The sequence below is a fragment of the Agelaius tricolor genome, unplaced genomic scaffold (assembly GCF_023055355.1).
Source record: "Agelaius tricolor isolate 1412-34295 unplaced genomic scaffold, bAgeTri1.0.p SCAF_10, whole genome shotgun sequence".
Classification (NCBI taxonomy): Eukaryota; Metazoa; Chordata; class Aves; order Passeriformes; family Icteridae; genus Agelaius; species Agelaius tricolor.
Genome location: NW_027269270.1, coordinates 11074102 through 11095024, shown reverse-complemented (window position 1 = coordinate 11095024; position 20923 = coordinate 11074102). Strand labels below are relative to the sequence as shown.

Below are 20923 nucleotides of genomic sequence, written 5' to 3'. Positions count from 1 at the left end.
ATCAGTCCCACACACCACTACTGCCTGTTCCTAAGGAACCAGTATGAACTTTCCACTTGCTGGAGTTTATGTGGTTCTGTCCTCATCTCATCCCAAAACCTCTCTATTCATTCAACCTTCAGCTTATGCTGTTCTGGCCCACTTCCACTGCAACATCTCTGGTACTGTCATTTGGTTACGTCACACAGCACAGGGCTTGGACTGCGTATTTGAATGCTAATGTGAACTGGTGGGGCAGTTTTACTGCAGTAATAGTCCCCTTGTGCTGTGTGATGTCATGCTGTGGTTTAGAGGTATTTTTATACTGCCTTTGCTTTGCAGTGATTTTCAGTAATACACACCTCGGTGGGTAGATTGATCTGTTATGATGGTGAGAACATCGAGTACTTGTACTATGTTTTATGTGGTCTAGGTAGGTAAGATCCAGGAAACACTATTTGGTTACCAAGTAGTACAGAAAAGGGTACTTTGCAGAATAGCAGCTGTTTGGGGAGCGCTGCAGAGCCACACACCCCATTATGCAGGTTGTGTGGCTTTGCTGTACCACGGCTTGAAGAGTATGGGCTGTCAGTGTATTGGGGTGATGGGTTTCTCTGCGTGCTGTGTTTCCTGCAGAGCAGATATGGTGCTTGGCAGTGCCTGAAGGTCTCTGTATGGTGTGACAAGGTGTGCGTGAGGTCTCGGGTCAGTGTCTGAAGTTCGGGGTGGGCAGCTGCGTGCAGGTGTTTCACAGCTTCGTGGGGCAAGGTCTGTGCTGTGGCCCCGGTCGCTGCACAGCCGAGCAGGTTGGGCACACTTTCTCTCAGGTGTATTTTGTGTGCCACAGGGCCCGCTCGAAGCGCCAGGGATGCTCTGTGCCTACCGCGGTCCAGCCCAGCGCCGTGCTGGCGGGAGGGCTGCTCGGCCAGCGGGGCACACAACTCTCCGTGCCCAGCAGAGCCCCTCGCTCCAGCGCAGCATTTCGGAGGTGGGTGCCGCGGCATGGGTGCACCCTGGCTGCCCGCTCCGCACTGTGCGGCGTGCACGGGACACCCATCCTCCGGCCGCACGGCAAGGGCAGCGCTGCCCGGGGCGCTGACCCGCGGCCCCTTTAAGCCCGGCCCGGCGCTCCGTGCCCCGGGCGAGCGCCGCCGCCGCCCGCGGCCGCCCCGCCCGGCCCGGCCCGGCCCGCGCCTCCCGGAGCGCCGCGCGGGGCGGGGCGGGCACGGCGGAAGGAGAGGCCGCGGCCGGGCCTCGCTGCCGGCGCTGCCCGCGCTCCGAGGCGCAGCCCCGCGGGAGCACCTGCCGCCCGCCCCCGTGGGGCCGCCGAGCCGCACCTGCCGGCGCTGCCGGGCCGGGCCGGGCGCCGTTCGTGGGCGGGCAGGGCGGGCATGGCGGCGCGCTGAGATGAAAGTGACCGTGTGCTTCGGGCGGACCGGCATCGTGGTGCCCTGTAAGGACGGGCAGCTCCGCGTGCGGGACCTGACCCAGCAGGCGCTGCAGCGCTACCGCAAGGCCCAGGAGAAGGTGAGGGGCGGCCGGGCCGTGCGCGGAGCCGGCCGGGGAGGGGGCCGGCGGGGGGAAGGCCCGGGGCCGGCGCGGGGGCGGCCGGGCTGGAGGGGCGCGGAGGGGCGGGTGGGCTGCCGGGCCCTGCGGCCGCGGGGACACGGACACTGTCCCCCTGCCAGGTACTTTGTGTGAGCAGCTGATGCCGGCGGGCGGGGAGCGTGTCCCGCTCAGCTGCCCAGCCGGCATGGCTGTTACTGCTGTGCGTGTTGACTAACAAACTTGAAACAGACAAGAGCATAACAATAAGTCACTTTCATTCAAGCTTGTGTTTTCTGGCATCAGCTGCTCAGTGAGGTGCTATCTGCATGGGAAGGTGATTTCCTTTACATGAAAGGGGCTCTAAGTTTTTCTTTGGCTGTAGCTAATTGAGCATAAAAATATTTTTTCTTTTTTTCTCCAAGAGGCAGGTGCTGAAGGCTAATGGGGTACTGTTCAGTGTTGATTAAAGGCCTAGTGTTGCAAATACTGCTTTGTGGAAGAGATTCCAGTTACAAGCCCTGAATTAAGGACGTGCAGTATTGTGTTCATCTTCCTAAAATGTCTGAGTAATAAGTACAGCCAACATCTTAAGGGCTCTGTTTTGTGACATGTGCTAGTTTCTTATGGGCCCAGTCAACTGTTTGATATCCTGAATGCAAAACTGGAAGTAAATTCTTGTTCCTGCAGATTTAGTTTGAGAAAAACTTGCTACTGATATGTTAAATACATCATGAACAGCTGAGACTGATCTAGTAGAGATTGCTATTGTCTCCATGTTGGTCCCTCTGAGCAAGTGTCATACTTTAACCTGCCTTAAGACACATAGAGCTTGACAAATATTTTGTGTTAAAAGTAGTTTTTCCTAATGATGCTGTCTGTGTGTAATAACTACAAAATGCTTGTAGAATTCTTGCTGCTGTTAGAGTCAACAGTCGGTGAGATCTTTTGCACTGAACTATGGTTGAGAGTACTGAAATTTATCTTCAAGAGATTTGCTTTATCAGAAACAGAATTACTTTCAGCTGTGTTGAATTTAGAAATTTACAAATTGATTTCAGCTTCTGATTTGTGCTTGTGATGACATTGAAATTAGTCTCATGATGATGGCTTAAAGGTGGCCTACAAAGCCTTTGTATAAGTAGTTCAAATCCCTTTCCTCCTCTACTCTTTATTTACTTTTTATTCCTTTAGAAAGAAGTAGAAGGGTGCCTGCCTTTCTAGGCGAAGCCCTGACTGTTCTAGAAGGCTCAACAAGTAATTATAGGATAGAAATTCCAACAGTGTGAGAAAGCTTCAGATAAATGCCAGACACTTAAGTGTACTGCTGTTCTCATGCATTTGTAACCAATTTGCTATTAATTAGTATCTAAAGAATTTTTTTAATGTCTAGTAATAATCTCCTGTGTTCTCTTATGCCCTTTGGGTGTGAGGTCAAAATCATCAGCCTTCTTTATAGAACAGCCAGAGGCCAGAGTCCATGTTTCTGACCTTGTATTTCTTCCTTTGCAAATAAGCTTGGTGGCTTTTTTGGTTTTTTTTGGCTTATTTTCTTATAGAAATGTTGAGTTCCTTATTCTGCATCATAGGTGGACAAAGTGGGTATGGGCCAGTTTGTTCCAAAATTGCTGATCACTTTGAGTAATGGCTTCAGAGCTAGAGTTTACACAAGGATGTGTAAAGAGGCAGAGTGGGGGAGCAGCCTAAGGACTTGAAAAGCAGAATAGGTTTTCATTCAAGTCGATAAAAAAAGTTTTGTACCTTGTGCATCTTCTCTCCCTCCCCCTTGCTCACTGGAAATGTAAACAGTTCTTTTGTAGTGCTTTGATTAGCTGGCTTCCAATCTACAAGGTTTGCAGTGCAACTGGCCAAAAAGATAAATTTCTTGTTATCTTGACAAGCATCATTCAGCATTAGATTGCTTTCCTCGGGGAAAATTTGAGGTTGGTAAAATAGATCATATAGATGTCTCAAACATTTAATTTTATTACCTTTTGGAGTCTTTTTTGTCTGATGTAAATGATGGATTGGGTGTTTGCCACTTTCCTTCTCTTTGCTCTTTCTGAAATTAACTTTCTTAAATGTAAAATTTTAATGGGAATGGGATTATCTCAAGATAATCAGCTAAAATGTGCTGTGAGGTGTGCACATAAACAGGTGTGTGCTAAAGATAACTGAATATTTGTTTTTTCTTTTCAAAATATTTAGAATGTTTGGAATACTTTGTGACAGAATGCTGCTTTTTCTGTTGGCATGTTAAGTGTTCTTTTTGTAAGTTTTTTTGAAGTGTTAAAATGTTTTAAAAGAACTAAGTGGAAAATTTTATTGTTAAAGTGCCTGAAGTATTTGGAGAGGGAGGGAGAATTGATAGAAGGAATATCTTTCATAGTTGTAGAAGGGAAAATGAAAAAGGTAGCTAGGATACAAACTTTAGGAACTTTTTATTAGTTATGGTACTGTCAAATACCACAAAAAGGTTTGAGAGGCTCTGCATTTTGGGAGTTGTCCTGGATGTCTAGTTCTACTCTTACACTAAAGCCACTTGTCTGGCAAAGGGGAAGATACAAGATTAGACTATTAATTCATGTATACTGTAAAATATTTGAATACACATATACAAATAAACACTTTTGAATTGGTTTAAACTACTTTACACTTCTTTATATTTGTAATGAGAGGAAAGTTGATGCAGTAAATGGTTAAGTCTCTGGTTTCTGTGAGACTTTTGGTAGATAGCTGAGAACTTGGAGGGCAGTTGCTTATGTAGCCTCCTGTGTTTCCTTAGCAAGTTTGATTTGGTTTCTTGACAGGACTGTGTTGGCAAGGTTTGGTCACAAAGGCTCAGTTGCCTCAGTTAATGAAATTGCTTTGTTAACTGAACCAGAACACTGGACCAATTTAAGTTGAGAAATCAGACAGTAATTGTTTCTCAATGCTACTGAATTTAGTGGCTTTTAGAAGTACTGTAGTAGTTCCTGAATGGGCAGACCCTGTCTGTTTCACTGGAGGATACAATAACTGCCTGGAATTAAGACTTTTTTATTATAGTATCAACCAAGAGATTTCTGTGGTCTAGGATTTTGTGATGTGAATAGTCATAGATGTTTAAGAAATTGTTTCTCAATCAGCTGCTTTTGTGAGGATTATAAATAATTTTTCAGGGAAGTCACTATCATCTCAGAAAAGTGACTTGAGCAGAATGAAGTTTGTTGGAATTCTTGTAACCCAGGATCTTCTCTTGTTGCTGTTTAGTAATGTACACTAAGGCTTCCTGCTGACAGGTAGATGCAGTAGGATTAATGATTCCTTATCATCAGCCTAGCCCCTAACTTGATATTTTGGTGCCTTGGGGAGCAGTTGTGTGTCATCTTTTGCATTTAGGATTCTTTGCTTGAGTGAGAACAGATGTATTGTAAAAGAGTTGAGTTGCTGTGCCTGATCCTGTGTTTGCTTCTCTGTAGCTGTAAGACATAGCCTTGGATGCAAGTCCTTGTTGATTGTTTTTCAGTCAATTATCAGAGGCTTTTTTCCCCCTCCCCCAAGTATATGAATGGGAGGAAAAAGAGTTCTGGGTCAGCATGGGAGGGTTCCATGGGCTCTTGTGATGTTAAGATTTGCATGGTCCTGTTGAAAGCAATTCCTTAAAATGCAATGAGGTTAAATGCACTCAAGGTAGATGCTCTGTTGTGCACACATCTCTCCCCTTGGAAATGCTGTTCTCCCACATTTGAGGCAACAGTTGAATTGCCAGCTTTGCAGTGGAGACCTGGCTCAGCTGGAGATCTTGCTTGCTGTCTCTGAGGCCTTGAATGTTGTTGATACAGAAAGTGATGTCTGCCCAGGGAAATGAGGCTAGCAAAGTGAAATCCACTGTGGCTTTTTCTTAAGCTGCAGTGAAACTTTTCTGAGGGAAATGTGTAAAACATCTTGCTGCTCCAGATGTTCTTTATCTCTCTGGAGGAGCCAGAGACAGGGAAGTGGTGGTTATCATCTTGTGTTCATTTACTAGTGTTTGCATATATGGCACTTACCTGCATGGCTTGATTGAAGTGACTACTTTGGCTGTCTGCAGTCTTGTTCTTGGAAGCCAGCTGAGTGAGTGGGACATGGAAGTCATGTAACAAAATTAATAATCACTGTATTTGTGGTTTAAAATTTGTCCCTTTAGGCACAGTTAAATTCTTGACTGGCTCACTCTTAACAGCCTTTGTGAGCTTTCTTTGGGAATGGGGATGGAGACAGTCAAATATTAGTTGCCTTGTCTTTCTGGACCTTGATCTCCACTTGCAACAGGAGTGTGTCTTTCCATTCATGAGAACATACAGAGATTAACTCCAGTTAATTCTGGAGTGGTGATGAGTATTTTGATTTGCAGTCAGAGTGAGCAGAAAGCAGTAAGATAGTAGGTTAATTCAAGAATGGTGTGGTTTTGATTAGAATGAGAAAAAATAGGTGATTTGGGTTGTATTGATGATGCTTCCCAAATTAGATTCATTTAGAGAGCTAGTGCTGCAGGTTGATTGTTTATATAATTTTGTGAGTTCTACTAATAAAATACTTACTCAGTTTCTTTCTGCTCCTGCTTGCCGACCACATGACAATTAGTGTTCTGGAATTAGGTATTGCTGTTGTAAATCAGCCAGCAAACAGAAGGAGAACTAAATGTTCCTGTAGTTTCTCTAAATATATTTGGGATAGGGAGAATGACAATTTTTTTGACTCTAATGCTTACAAAAGATGTTTGCAAAACCAGAAGACTTTTTCAGAAGATAGATGTGAAATGTTTTGAAAGAAGTCCTTTTTTATGACATTTTTTTCTGTTTTGGGCAAATTGTAAGTTTTTAGTCCTTTATAAAGGCAGAGTAATAGAGTTGTATTTGTGTGGCTCTTGTGTACTTTTGTCTTGGACCTGGTCTCTAGGTTTAGTATTTTTCCCTATCCCAGCTTGTTTCAGTTTATTTTATTTTTTTGATCTAATAGGCATGGGGCGAATCCATAATTTTTGTTTTACCAAAACAATTCTAAGCTCTGTCTTCAAGTATTTTTTTTGCTAGAAATTATTTTAGCTCTTGATTCCCATACTTTCCTTAGTATGCGTAATCAGCTACAGTATGTTAATGAGCTTATACATTGTTTTGGCACCTGATAGATTTCAATGAACAGCTTGATTATCATTTCTGCATTCAGCCTTTGGAGTTGTCACTATGATACTCTACTAAAAAATGAGAATAATACTTGATAGACTGCTTTCTCATTACTATTGTATGAGTTTGAGTAACTGACTGATATATAGGAATACAGGCTATATGAATAGGGAAGGGAAAGAAAATGGAAGGAGACAAATGAATTCAGAAACTCCTTGTTGACCTAAAAATGCTAGTGGTGATATTTCATTGAGATTTGGAACAACTTTCAAGTGGCAGAACTTTGGGTTAAAAATTTTAAAATTTTAAATCCTTAAAAATTTTCTGGATCACTTTTACAGGGACTCAGAAAAATTGAGAGTTAAAAAGTGCCTGCCTTTTAATGACTTTTGTGATTAATCACAAAAGTTTAATCACTTTTGTGTCAAGTATCTGCTGCTGTGTTGTATCATAGCCACTAGTGTTGAGGTAATGACATTTTTGGTAGATTTTCGGACTCCTTTTCTCACAGCTGCTTATAATCTCTACAGAAAAACTGCCATTGAATTTAGATTTGTCATAGAAAATGTCTTCTAGGACATCATGTACTTACATAACATGAAAAAAAAGTTTGATCACCTTTTTCCTTATAAGAATTTGACTATTGCCAGTAATGGGCTTTTGGCTGAATACCGAGTTAGCTGATGTTAATGTGTTTCAGGGGAGCTCAGTTGAAGGTAGAGCTGGATAAAACTGCTGGAAATTAAATAGGCAAAATGAGAGTAACCTGACCTGCAGTGTATGTGATTAGAGTGGGTGTCTATTTTTTTTTTCTCCCAGATTGTATTTATCAAATTCTGAACACTATTCAGCTGTTATTAATTGAGATACAGCGAAGATTGGTGTAGTAACTGAACGTTAAATCAGTCATAGGAGGAATCCACTAAAGAGCAATACAGAGTTCTAAGCAGCGACTGCTTGCTGTTGCTCTTTGCCAAGTTGAAGATGAACTCTGAGTAGACTTGTAGGAATTTGTGAAGAAGGAATTCAAACCTCAAGTGGTATTTCTGGCATGGGATGGAACTGGGAGGTGCTTTTGCTTGCTGCATAAAATGCAGTTTTAATTGTTTTATTTGCTTAAGTATCTGAAAATCGAGGGTTATGATTTACTGATATTTTCTGAAAAACATAATGTCTTTAGTTTAGCAGATACAGCTATTTGGGCGTAATGTTTTATGTTGTGTGACTTTACTTTCCTCTTTACTCATTCAGCATGATAGGTCAGTTGAATTGCAACATACTGTGCTGTCTGGCATCCTGCTACTGTAGCAGCAGATTTCCTCCCCCGTTGAGCAGAACATTCCTTAGGCTTTCCTAATGATTCGAATGTCAGAGCTGCAGCTTTCCTAGGCATGAAGACCTATTGCTTCATTATTATAAACTCCCTCTAACCCCCTCTAAACATGCCTGTGTTTCATCCTTAATGAATATGATAACACTAAAGGTCTTGAGCAATTAGTATCATTGAAAACAGATTCTGCTTTGTATTTTTGTATTCCATTATTGAATCTTATGCATAAGGATATACCCATTTTATGTCGGGGAAGTGACTGAACAAAAATGACAGGCTCATGTGAATGGCTTATTGCTAGAAATTGTCTTGTAAATTCCACTGGAGTAGGCAGTGCCCTGAATACATTGTTAAACTGAGAAAGCTGCTTCATATGAGAAATTCAGAAAATCACCGTGTTACAAGAACTTTTGGGAAAAAAGACTCTGCAGTATTTGTGTAATATTGTGATTAATAAAAGCACTTTTTGTTACCCTCAGGGTATATGTTGCTGTGGTAGTTCTGTAAGCCCTCTTGTCCCTCTTGTCAGTACTTTATTACTTCCATTGGATTACTTCAATAACTTATTTGTAAAGGAAACTTAGTGTTATAACAAATTACTGTTTGCACTGGATAGGACATTTTTGGACCGTTTTCCTCACTTTAAAGAGAAAGTATGTAAGACTTGATTTTGTAAGTGTTTTGGGTTGTTTTTCCTCTTTATGCCTAATCATTGTGCTAGAGACATCTCCATCAAGGGAACTATTGTAATGTTTTAATGTAATCAGAATGTCTCTTCTTTCCAGTGTAAACCTGTAATTGTTATGTCACCACTAAATACATCCATTCAGAACTGATGACTTGGCTTTCTTGTGGCAGGTGCCACAGCGCTGCTCAGGCGCTTGGCTCGCTCTTTGGAGCGCTCCTGAGGTGGGAGGTTCAGACAAGTTGCTCATTGGTTTCCCAAGAATGCAACATTTGTTGCCACAGAGAGACTACTTACCTCCGTGTTTTTCTTTATTGGCTGTTGTGTGCATGAAAAAGAAAACTACAGAATGCTTGAATGAATGTGCTTCTTATGGCCTATAATAAGGATAGCATTGGAATGGAGGGTAGATAGGGAGGAATATGGATGATTGTACTCTACAGAGACTGAGAGTTGGAATCACAGAATGCTGTCTGATGGGTGGAAGCTAACAGCTGGCACTGGACTCATGCTTTTTCCTGGCTAGGAAAAGACCTAAAAGATGGGGCTCCATCAAGCCAAATGATTTTGCAGTACAGCTTGTCTGGTAGAATAGAATGTTTTTCAGATTACCAATAAAATACTGTCGATTGATAAATCATAATACACACCCTCCCTATAATTTCCCTTTACAAAAATTCAGTAATTCCTCAATCAGTAGAAGAAAATGGACTACTTAAAGGAGAATTACATGCAATCCAAAGAGCAAAGACCTACATTCCTTGAAAATTGTGTGTCTTTATTTTTTTACTTTGACTAATCAGTTTCTCCACTTGTATCTCATTCCTAAAACCTTAAAAGACCTTCATATTTTTGTAGAAGGTACTATCTCATTCTCATCAATCCATCAACAGCTGAGTTGGTCTTTTTTGGCAAACCTAAACATCTGAATTATAGATTCTCTGAGAGGAGACAAAAAAATCCTTTATATAATCGTCTCCTGCTTCTTTTGAGTGACAATGTACTGTTCGAGTAAGAGTAGTTCCAGCTCAAAAGAAGTCATAATTCAGCAGGCTGAAAAGAAGTTATAATTCAGCAGGTCCAAGTTTGGACCTTTGAAGGAGAGATGAGTCATAAATCCTGGTGGGTTAATCCTGTGTATATGATATATTTGTTACATACATATCCCGTGTATATGCTGTATTTATTCTGTATCCAAACCCTGGAGCACCCATTTGTCGGCCATCTTACAATTAAGGGTTATTTTTTGTACCTGCTCTATAGCTTGTCCTCATGGCTGGTGTGCCAGGGCCACAGGCAGACTTCAGTGTGTCTTTATAAATTTTGGTGATGTCCATAGTAAAGTAGCTCCCTATTTATGTTTCTCTTCCAACTACAAGTTTTGACGCCATTTAGTCTTTCCTAGCCTTCATTTTTTTTTTTTTTTTTAGTCTTGCAATGCTGGATGTCATTAATGGTGATAAGACCAGAATTTCATGGTGTATATCTGAGGATAATTCCATGGTTTTTCAATATTTTAAAGAGTTTTATTACTGCTAAATGTAGGCACTGTTCACATCAGTTCCTGTAGGCTGAGCAGTTTTTTGTTGAATGCAGTTCATTGTGGTACAGTTTGCCTAAAATGATGATGATGATAATTTTTTTAAATGCTCTGTGATAGTCTGTTGGTGGGTAGTATGTTGAGTGTTAGAAAGATTTTCACTAACATTCTTTGCTTGGCAGGTTTTATTTCTGACCACAAGCCAGAAGCGTAACCAGACTACAAATTTAAAGCTCTAAAGGCTTTGCTCCTATTGGTAGTGTTGGCTGCAGGCTGCTTGGGATACAGACCCTTTGTAAGTGATGAGTTTCATGAACAAAGAAGATAGAATGCAACCTAGAACTCTGCTTAAGTAACTTCTTCTTGCAGGGCTTGTCAGAATTCTGTGTGCCATCTCACCCTGCAAGTCCTTGCAGAACAGCCTTCCTATGGATTCCTGGTTGAACAGCTATTAAAATTCTCTCTTCCAGCTGCAACTTTTTCTCTAAGGCTTTCTTAACTATTTCAGTAAGGATTTTCATGGAGAAGTTTCATCTCAGAATTTTTTTCATCAGTCCTAGATATTAAACACAACAAGGGCAGGACAGAAATACAACGGTGCCCGAGTAGGGTAAGCAATAAAGAAAGCTACTTGTGACAGTGTGTCTGTAGCTTTTCTTGAAATAGAAGTAATTCAGGGGTTCTGCAAATCTGACTGAGGCAATGTTGCAGCACTTTCAGTCTAGAATGCTCATTGCTGCCTTTCTCTTTCAAAGGTAGTCGGGGCCTTGCAGCTGTGCAGTGAAAACTGTGCCTCAGTCTATCCCAGGCAAAACCAAATGACTTCCTCTAGCTTGTGTCATACTTCATCATCAGCAAATTGGGGATGGTGCTGCATCTCAATGTACATTTTTTTAAACTGAAACAAGCTTCTGCTTCTGAAATAAATATTCCCAAAGTCTTCCATTTCCTCCTTAAATTATTTCTCTAAGGAAGTTTTCTTCATTATCTTGGTTTTTATTTGAATTGTGGGTTAGTCTACTTGAAAGCCTGTATGGAAACCAGAAGTCATACAGGAATTTTTTTTTGCTAAGTAAAGACTCCAGAGGGCTTGCTTTTAGAAAAAAAAAGTGCAGTACTTGTTAAGCTTGCAGGAAAAAAAAAAAAGAGGGAAATATTGAATACATCAATCAAATGTTTATATATTAGGAGCTCTGTGAAATGCTGTTTGCCTCCAAATCACGTTCTTTCTACTCAGACTGAGTTAAAAAGTTATTTGCAGTAACAATGATTTTTGTTAAGGTATAATGATTTTTTTTGAAAAAATAAAATAATTGGTTGCAGTAGGGGGTTGTCAGCAATTTATTAGCTTATTTTTGCAAGGTAGTTTATTTACTACTGAGTACGAGTTGATTTATGGAAATATCTGGTCTATTCTGGTGTGTCAAAAAAGTATCATACTTTGCTTTGACTCTGGTTTTAATTGTATTTTCTTTAGGTTACTCACTCTACTGTGATTTCTGTAGAAATTCAGTATTTTCTCCAGGTTGCCCCCCTGACCCTCCCTGTTCTATAGAGTGGGTTACAACAGTGTACTAATACATAAAATTTGTTTAATTTGCATATTTTTTGGAAGTCTGTTTCTCACAGTTGCCTTATTTAGCAGATATGTTTTTTTTAGTAATACTGGAAATTTGACTGTCATCTTCTGTTACTGATGCCTCTCAACCTGTTCTTTGTCTGCTCAAAGAATGGAACATTGGAGAGGCAATTGCTCTCTTCAACTGGATTTTCCCATGTTTTTTTTAGGGTGGAAGGACTTGCTGAAATTTTTCAAGGACTGATGAGAGTTAGCATGCTCAGCCTCTACAGAATTTGAAAAACCAAGCTGCTGCCAATTCACAGTTAATTTTCCCCTGCTGGCTGTAATAAATGTATCCTGAACAAATGTTTCAGGAGTTCCTGGCATTATGAGATACAAAAAGAAAACTCCCTGAAGAGCTGGAAACCTGAAGTAGTTGTTTTGGGTGACAGAAAGGAGAAGGTTCATTGACATTTCAATATTGTGCATAAAGACCAGCATTTGCATAGTAGTAGTCATGATGCAGGTGTTGTTTAGATTGCAATAAAAAAGGGAGATGTATTTTTTTTTTTTTGAGGAAAAAAAGTACATGTGTGTGGAAAAAAATTTAGTGTTAGGGTTTTTCAATGATAAATTATGACTCTTCTCTGTGAGGCAAGAAAATTTGCACATAAAAATCCAGGGAAGACTTCTGTATTAATGTTTCAGGAGCAGTTATTTGGATAGCTCTCATTCAGCTGCTGACTGATGGGAGGTACTAACTTTACCTGAGAAATCCTCAAGGAAACCAGTTCACTGACTTCCTGAAGAGCAAAATGAATTCTTAATTTTTGCTCTGAAAACTCATTATACCTCATAAATGCTTAGAAGAACACTCAGGACCTGTGCATTTTAAATATATTACTTCTAAGCGTGTTTTCTTCCTTGATAACTGTTACCTGATACCCTGAGTCTGGAAAATGCTGGTTTAGGTAGTTTTCCATTTAAATTGAATTTTGTATGTTGTGGGGGAGTAATTGCTGCAAGTGAGAATGTGAAAGGAGTAGATGGTTTGTGTTTGTACATTCAGGGTGCTTTTTTCTTATTAGGCCCTTCATGTATTATTAAAAATGTAATGCTAAAGCTGGACTGCATCTTCCTCTGGTCACCTCAGGTCTGTGGTAGCTGTGCTTGCAGTGTGATTTTTTTGATTATTTTGCTGCAGCAATATTCAGTACCATTTAACTCTTTAATAGTGTCTGAATACATACTTTGGTTGTTTTTATTTATGTATCAGGAATTTTGCAGTTATATATGTATCATATTCTTTCTTGTCTGGTGTAACAAAACTTATTAATTGATATAGTCATTTTATTAAATAAGCTGTATTCAAAGACACTAGGAAAACACTAGGTAGATTTTTTTGGTAACTTTCTATGTTCCAAATATAAAGTACATCTGGCAGTATGAACACATTGTTTGTCCTGGTGTGACACAACTTTGAATGCAGTGAAAGTGGAGGGGTCTGGCTTATTGTTTGTAGTGCAGTTTGTTAATGGCTGGAGATAGGAAATGAGCATCTCACTAAATGGAAGTCTTGGTCAACCTCTGACTCTTGCCTTAAGGCTTTGAGAATAGACAATATGAAAAAAACCCATCTTCTTTCCAGATGGCTGAATGCTTGATGTGTCTTTATGTTTAGCTGTCATTCAAATGTGAATGCTGTGGTGATTATAAGTGTCTTCCATTTTTCTGGTTTGAAATGATCCCTTTTATGCATTGTGTGTTTAGAGATTAACTATTTGGTTTATCAATATGGATTTTACAGTAAAAAAAAAACAAACCCAGCTTGATCGTGTAGCAAAATCCAGGATGCTGGTGTTCATAAGCAGACTTGACAGTGAGGGTCTCGGTGCAGACCAAAGTAGTTTTGAAATAGATTGTAGTGGACTATTAACATTCTGCAAAATGTTGTTGCTTCAGTTTTGAAACATCTTGTGTGTGAGAAGTTTCATGCTAGTGGTTCTTGTTACTGAAAAAATACTATTCTGCAATCTGGCAAGAAAAATTTTGATGAAGGAGGCTTTGTGGAATGGAGTTTCTTTTAACTGGGAGGAAAAAAGCTAGACTTAACTTTCAAGTGGTGAGGTTGAATCATGTATTTTCATGATGCTTGAGTTCATACTGAAAGATACAAGCTACAGTTTAATGATCAAGCTGTTAAATAGTGTTGTGAGCTGGAGCACACTTAGTGGATTTCCAGGCTGTTTTTCTTGGAGTTTTCTGTGTGTTTTTGTTTTTGAACCTGAAGTCATAGTTAGTGTAAGAGATACCTTTTTAATAATGCAGCCAAAACTGTTGCAGGTTCTGTAGGAGTCCAAATCACTTACTTTGTGAGCATTAGACCAGTAAATACTGATGTTATATATTTTTTTTATTAACTGACATTGGCAATGTCCTTAGTAACCATTTAAATAAGTGAATGGACTGCTTCATTGTATATGCTGGTTTCCTTTTCAGGCACTGCATATGGTGATAAAATTTAGTGGAAGTAGATCCAATTACTTTGCTGAAAAGCTTTCAGCATCTTGTGGCTGAACTTGTCACCAACCAGCTCTCTACCTGTTTTTGTGTGTGAGAGTTGGGAACCAGGTCTGATCATCCCTGACTGAGGAGGAAGCTGTTACTCTGCAAGTCCTATTGGCAGTGCATTGTGGTAAAATGTTCCTATAACATGCTTAGGGTTGAGCATTCTTGTGAGTAATGGCTATGTTATGTCCACTTAGCTGTAGGCATTTTCAGTAGATCGTTGTTTTATTTTATTTCTTATTTCTGCTGGTGCTTGAGCATGGCATAATATGTGGAGCTAAGGTATGTGGGTACAGTTCTGGAGCCCAAAGAGAATGAATGAGGTAGCTGACTGAAAAGTAAATTGGCCTCATCATCAATGATGGATGACATCAAGCTGCAAATGAAGATGAAGGTTGTAATGGCATCTCAGGACTGATGCAAAATATATGCAAGTACAGCATTTAAACAAGTTTGCTTACCAGCTGTTTTCATTTTTACTTTATTGTGGGGCTGTACTGGCTGGATTAAACTTCTGTAATGAGGGTTTTTTTTCCATGTGGCCCCCTTGCAACCTGTGGGTTGGAGAAAGTTGCTACCAAACAGTAAGTGGAACATGTGCCTCAGGTGTCATTTTTCACATTTGGGCTAAATGTTTACTTGACCTACTTAGACCTACCTGTCAGTTGTTTTGCAGTAACTTTGGTGCTGCCTTTTTCTTCCTCTGAAACCTGTGAAGATGTTTCTTCCCGGCTCTTGTGATTCTGTTTTCCTGAAGACACTTTGAATACCAGAAGAAAGCAGCCCTTTGGGATAAGGGCAGGGCAAACCCTTATGCACCCTTAATTAGTAGTATTAAATTACAATGAAAAAGTGGATAATCTCACTTTCTTCACTGTTTTTTATCTGGCTAAAATCCCCTTCATGTGTTGAGGTTAGGCATATGGCATTTAGTTTTGATGATGTAATTATTCTGGCATGTTCTGTATATCAATTGGGTGAAGGTGGAAGTTGTTCTCAGGAGCCTTGTTTGGGTTTCATCCAGTTCCATCACTTGGCTTTGGCAATATTATGTTTAAAGGTAGAGGTTGTTTCAGCTGTTTACCAGGTATATTTGCTGTGTCTTGGAAGTCAAATACTAAAACTTACCCATGTTGTACTGTGATGATATGAATTTTATTAATACAGCACAAAATATGGCAGATTATATAATACTCCCCACAGTGTAATATTGAACTGCTAAATATTTATATTACTTCTTAAACTTCCAGATTATTTTCTTTCAAACAATAGTCAGAACCACTGAAGCTGACTAGGCTTTATGGAATTAGGCAGTGCTTGACTGTTTGTTGTGCCTTGAGAATATTATTGACCCCCCACCAATTGTGTTTTCTCCTGAGAAGTAAAGGGAGGAGAGAATCTGGTTCATTTAGTGTTTCACATGAGAAGGAAATAGGTTTACAGCGTCCTCTAGTACTGATCTGCAAACCTTGCTCCAACACCTGTATGGTTAAACCCCTCTCTTTCCCTCCCTGCACAACCAATTTTGAGTCTATTACTTTTCACTACCACCCTTTAATTTTTTTTTTTCTTTTTTTTTTTCCCTTTTTGTTTTCATTTATAATGAACTTCTGCCTCACAGGGAGTCTACTTACATCTTCTAATGCTTTGAAAATTTAAAACTACCCTGGCTGTCTCAGCATCTTTACAGCGCTGGGTCTACGATTGTTCCTTATGGCTTGATTTTGCAAGACAGTCACTGAATGTAGTGAAAGGTCATGTAATTTCTCTGAGTGAGTAAAGAGACCCCAGGTCCACACTTAACTCCTCTATAAGGACAGCAGTGAGCTGTGCCTGCTGGGAGGTACCATGGGGAGAGTTGATTAGGTTGATATGGGCAGTGGTACCAGTGGGAATTGGTGACATTTCTGAAATGGAACAGCTTTGGATGTGTGAGAAGGGAGTGGTAGTCTGACTCCTCCTACTGACACTACAAATCTGGCAGTCTTTGGCAAAATTTCTCCCCAGTGTCTGGTTGGTGATTGACTCATGCAGGAAATAGGGTGGTACTCCAGCAGAAAAGTCTTGCTGTTCTCTGTGGAATTCCCAAAAATGCCCAATGGCTTTCTATGAGGAATTAAGGATATGCTCCTATCGTTTACTGCAATTCTTTTCTCACTTGACCTTTATCTAAAGCTCAGTTTATGTTAAAAGTTTGACAGGATTCAAGCATGCTTGGTCTGCATTGTCTAACAAGCATTTGTTTTCAGTTTTGTTTAGAGTCTGGTGTTACTCAATCACATCTTTGAAACTCTCAGCTGCTTCTGATAAGCAGTCCTGTGTCAGGTGCAAATGCATTAATCATTTTGTCAAAGAAAAGCCCAACAGTTGTAAATAAAACAATCTTAGATGGTTTCTAGATGCAGTGCTGAAGTGCTGGATGCCCTTGGAGATGCGCATCATTTATCATTTTTTGTTGAAAATCTCGTATCCTTCAGTGCTGGAGTTTGTTACAGGCTTGAATTGTGTTAATTTGCAGCCAGCCTTGTTTTTATCTGTAGCTGTACTGAATGATTTGAATTTAAAAGATTATCAGTTTTTGTTGGCAGAATAACAGCATTGTTCACTCACTTAACCTGGACTTCACTTCTGAAATACGCTGCTCTTACACATGTGCCTTTCTTTAAGTTTTTTTCCCTTCTCATTTCTATGTGAAAAATGATAGTTTGAAGGAGTAGCTTTATAGTTCTGTCTGCCTGCTTAATGTTGAATTTCAAGAAATCATGGCTGTGGTCTTAGCCCCCCCAGTGTTACCTTTAGGTAATCAAACAAAAAGCCAGATGCAGTGCTAATTAATTACTCGCCAGGTGCCTGGAGCTGAGAAGCAGTTTGCTTATTAACATAACAATACTACTCTGAATATTGTAGATAATATTTGACATGGAGGACTTGGGATATGAAAGGTAAGCCTTCAAATCTTGTAGGTTTATTTAGAGGTGTTTTGTTCTGGAATTTTTGTGTTAATTTGCACAAGGTTGAGTCTTTTGTGTTTCTGCATTGTTGAAGCTGTCTAATCTAATGGACTTGAAAAGCTAAAGGATATTCTTAGTTGATAACTGAAGATCAGTTTGTACTTAGAGTCTCATATTTGGGTAGTTGTCTTGGATTCAGTGCCTGGCATACAGTGTGCTCCACTTTTAACTGAGGCTTTGAAGGGGAGGTTTTGGCTGGTTGTTACAAGTGCAGTGTGTAGACCTCTGTCTAAATGCGTATCTCCAGCTTTCTTTGTAAAACTAAAACAGGCTTACATGGTCTTCTTAAATGTTGGAGTGTAATGTAAAGGTGGGCTATGTGATCCTCTGCTGATATATTCTGTGCATCCTGCTTTATTCAGGTAATATTCAGACAGCTATATTCAGAGAGTGGTTTTTCATTCAGATTCAGTATAAAATAAGAATGCTCTTATTTTTGAAGGGTTCTAGTGCTGCAAGTCAAGGACAAGTTGGAGTGTCAATTGGAATAATCTGTTGGTCAGAGTACAGATATATATATCTTTTTGGATTTATATATCTGTACCCTGACAAACAGAATTCCATTATGGGGGATTAGAAGCAGCTTTTTCTGTTTTCTTCCTCAGACTGAATATGGGAGATTGGTATTTTTCCCCCCCTGCATATTCAATTGTCAGGATAAGCCAACTCTCTCTTCCTTTTCCTTTCTGACTACAGTGAAGTACCTTCTCTGCCTTGTAGAAAATGAAGACTTTATTATTAGTACATAGTCCTAGTAATTTCTCAAAACATAATAATTTAAAGATGGCTAAAGGACAAGAAATCTTCTAGTCCCTCTTTGCCAAAACTATCTTGGAGTGCCAGAAGAGACTCACTGTCCTTCCTTCTGCTGTGACCTACAGTATGCAAGCGTCAAGTGACTCAAGTGGGAGGGTCCTTTTCGCTGTGCTCCCCTTGTTTTTATAGCCTGTGTGAAGAACTTCCACTGCATTCGTGTTCTGTGGTTTGTCTACTAGGGTCTCAGGTCAGGATCTTTATCTTCAAGTGTAATCTGGGACATTTTTAACAGTTGCAACTGTTTCTATAACCTGTGTACCAGGTTCCTTGTAGCTCGCATCTTGACCTTGAGAGCTCTCTGTTAGAAATCTAAGCCCATCCTGCTGTAACGAGGTGGCTCTTATAACCAGTACTTGTTTGAGTTTCTGTCTTCCCAAGGAAAACAGAATGTGTTAACTGTACATGAAAATGAATCAGAAGGAAAGAAGTGCAAAAAGGATGAGTTTTATACCTCCAAAATGAAGTTTGGTATATGGTGGTGTGAAGAGAAGAGATGAAGACAGAAAGAAGTGATCATCAGTCCTTGCTGTTGTGTTTTGACTTCTAGTCATGGTGATACTTGGTCCTGTTAATTTCTCAGAGCATAATAATTTGAAGATGGCTAAAGATCAAGAAATATTCTGGATCCCTCTGGTGACTAGGGATTGACTAATGGTATTTTGGACCATTTAGCATGTCAATGATAAAGCTGGTGGTGAGCTGTACTTGTGCTGTGTTAGGCCTCATTTCAAAGACTAAAAGGAAGCTCTGCTTTTTGCTTGTTCGCTGTGCCTGGGAAGAGCAAGAGAAGATTTTTCGGCTTTTCTCGGGATTGGTAACAGATTGTTTTTGTCGCAAATCTGTGGTAGTCCACTGGCTGCATGCATGAATTGTTTGGTTGTCTGTTTTGTGCTCTTGCCATCCTTAAGGGCCAGCAAGGCACTGTGACCAGACTGTGCAAAAACTGTAAGTGCCCTGAGATAAAGTCAATGTTTCTGACAAAGATAAATGTTTCTCTGCTGACCCAATCTGATTAGTTCCCCTTTTGACATCAGGTTTTTAGTGCCTTCAAAGACAGAAACTTTAAAAATTGAATATTTAAAGTGATCTTATGTAAATTACTGTTTTCAGAACTCCTACTTTCTACCATTTGGCTATATCACATCTCATCATGATTGGAAAAAAGAAGTGCTTGAGGGAAGATTACATTTTCCACAACTAGTATTAATAGATAAAATGAATGACTTTGAACAGAAATTTAGTATGTGTGAAAATACATAGAATGAGGTTTAATTTTTTAAATAGCTTGTTTACAGGGAATAGTTTCCTCTACTATAGTTTGAAAAGAGATCCTTCTAAATAGTAGGAGAAATTGGGTTTTTTTGAAGAAAATAATCTTTAATTCACCTCATTCTTGAATATTTAATTTATTCCTTTTAGGAGTAAAATTTCTTCTGTGTTATCTTACTGTGTGAAGAAAACTTCCTAACTGATCTAAAAAAAAAATCAAAATTTGTGCTTTGGTCAGAAGCAAAGCATCATGGGTATAACAACTTAGACTGGCGTTACTTCTTGTGATCGTGTTTTGGCATGAGGTTTGAAAGCTTGTTAGACCTGCTAAATTTATTGTGAGAAGGGCAGAGCTTTGTCTTCCATGTACTCACAAGTTTGATTGCTTGCAATGAACTTCTTTCTGTTCCCCATCACCCTGCCAGTTAAGGGTGAATTCCTCTCCGAAGATCCTTTCCTGTGCAGCTTTATTTTTATAGTACTTTATTTCATCTGGAGGACAGATTAGGAAGCATCCCTTACAGTCACCTTTCTAAGACTATTTCTGCTGTATGGCCTTCTGTGTTTTCTGTAGCTTTATTTCTGGATGCTTAAAAGTAGTTTCTCTCAGAGCAGACTACCTTGTCCTTTGCCCTTGCCTCAGCTTTAATTTCTGTCCTTGAGCTCACTCGGTATAGATCTTTCTTTAATATTAATAACTTGAGAGAATGTGTGTCACTCCAGCTGGTAGAAGGCTATAAAGAAGTTTTATCTTCTCTCTAGCATCTTGCAGCATTTTCCCTTCTAATACAAGCAGAGTCAGTGTTGGTGAAGGAGAGCAATAGCATATGAAATACACGAGGAGTTTTATTTTACTATCTCACTGTGTTGTAGCATGTTTCTCTTCCTTGTACTACCTTAAAGATTTCTGCTGCTTTTGAATTTCTAACTGGAAAGGGTTAAAAATGTGTTCGTTAATGTTATGCTATAAAGACAATGTAATTAATTAGAGGTAAGAATTTATTTTTTCAACCGTGAGACCTAGAAATATGAGCTTGTAATGTCCTCTGTTATGTGTAATGTAAACTAAACTCTGGAAGCTTCCTGAGCAGTGAAACCTAAATATTGCTTTATCTCTATTTTTGAAGTTTGTGAAAAGACCCAATTTGTACTCAGTTCCAAGTGTGTGTGTAAATATATATGTGTGTATGATGTATACTCATGTACTTCGTATAGGGAGGTTTATTCAGGTCAGGTCTGTGCCAGGAATTGCTGCATTCAGTAATGTCTGGAACAGACTTAATCTCTTGTGCAGATAGCTGTTCATCATTGACTCTTACAGAAACTTCTTGTGGCTCCTTTTATTCCATAAAAATGTTATGTCTGTAACCTACAATATTGTATGCAATGATACAATTCTACATTTGTACATATGAAGAGAGTAGAAGTGGTGGTTGTTTGCCTGCTGTAAGGATGAGGTGTGATGCATATTGGGG

At 39.7% G+C, this 20923-nt stretch overlaps 1 protein-coding gene across 3 annotated transcripts in view; it reads left to right on the top strand.

The window, feature by feature from the left end:
* The first annotated feature begins 1181 nt into the window (after positions 1 to 1181).
* PARD3B (par-3 family cell polarity regulator beta) overlaps positions 1182 to 20923 on the top strand; it is a 392403-nt gene continuing 372661 nt past the window's right edge. For all 3 annotated transcript variants that reach the window (XM_071434745.1, XM_071434744.1, XM_071434743.1), the window contains exon 1: positions 1182 to 1506. In XM_071434745.1, the coding sequence (XP_071290846.1) occupies positions 1387 to 1506 (120 nt within the window). In that variant the 5' untranslated portion in view covers positions 1182 to 1386. The remainder of the gene's footprint in view (positions 1507 to 20923) is intronic.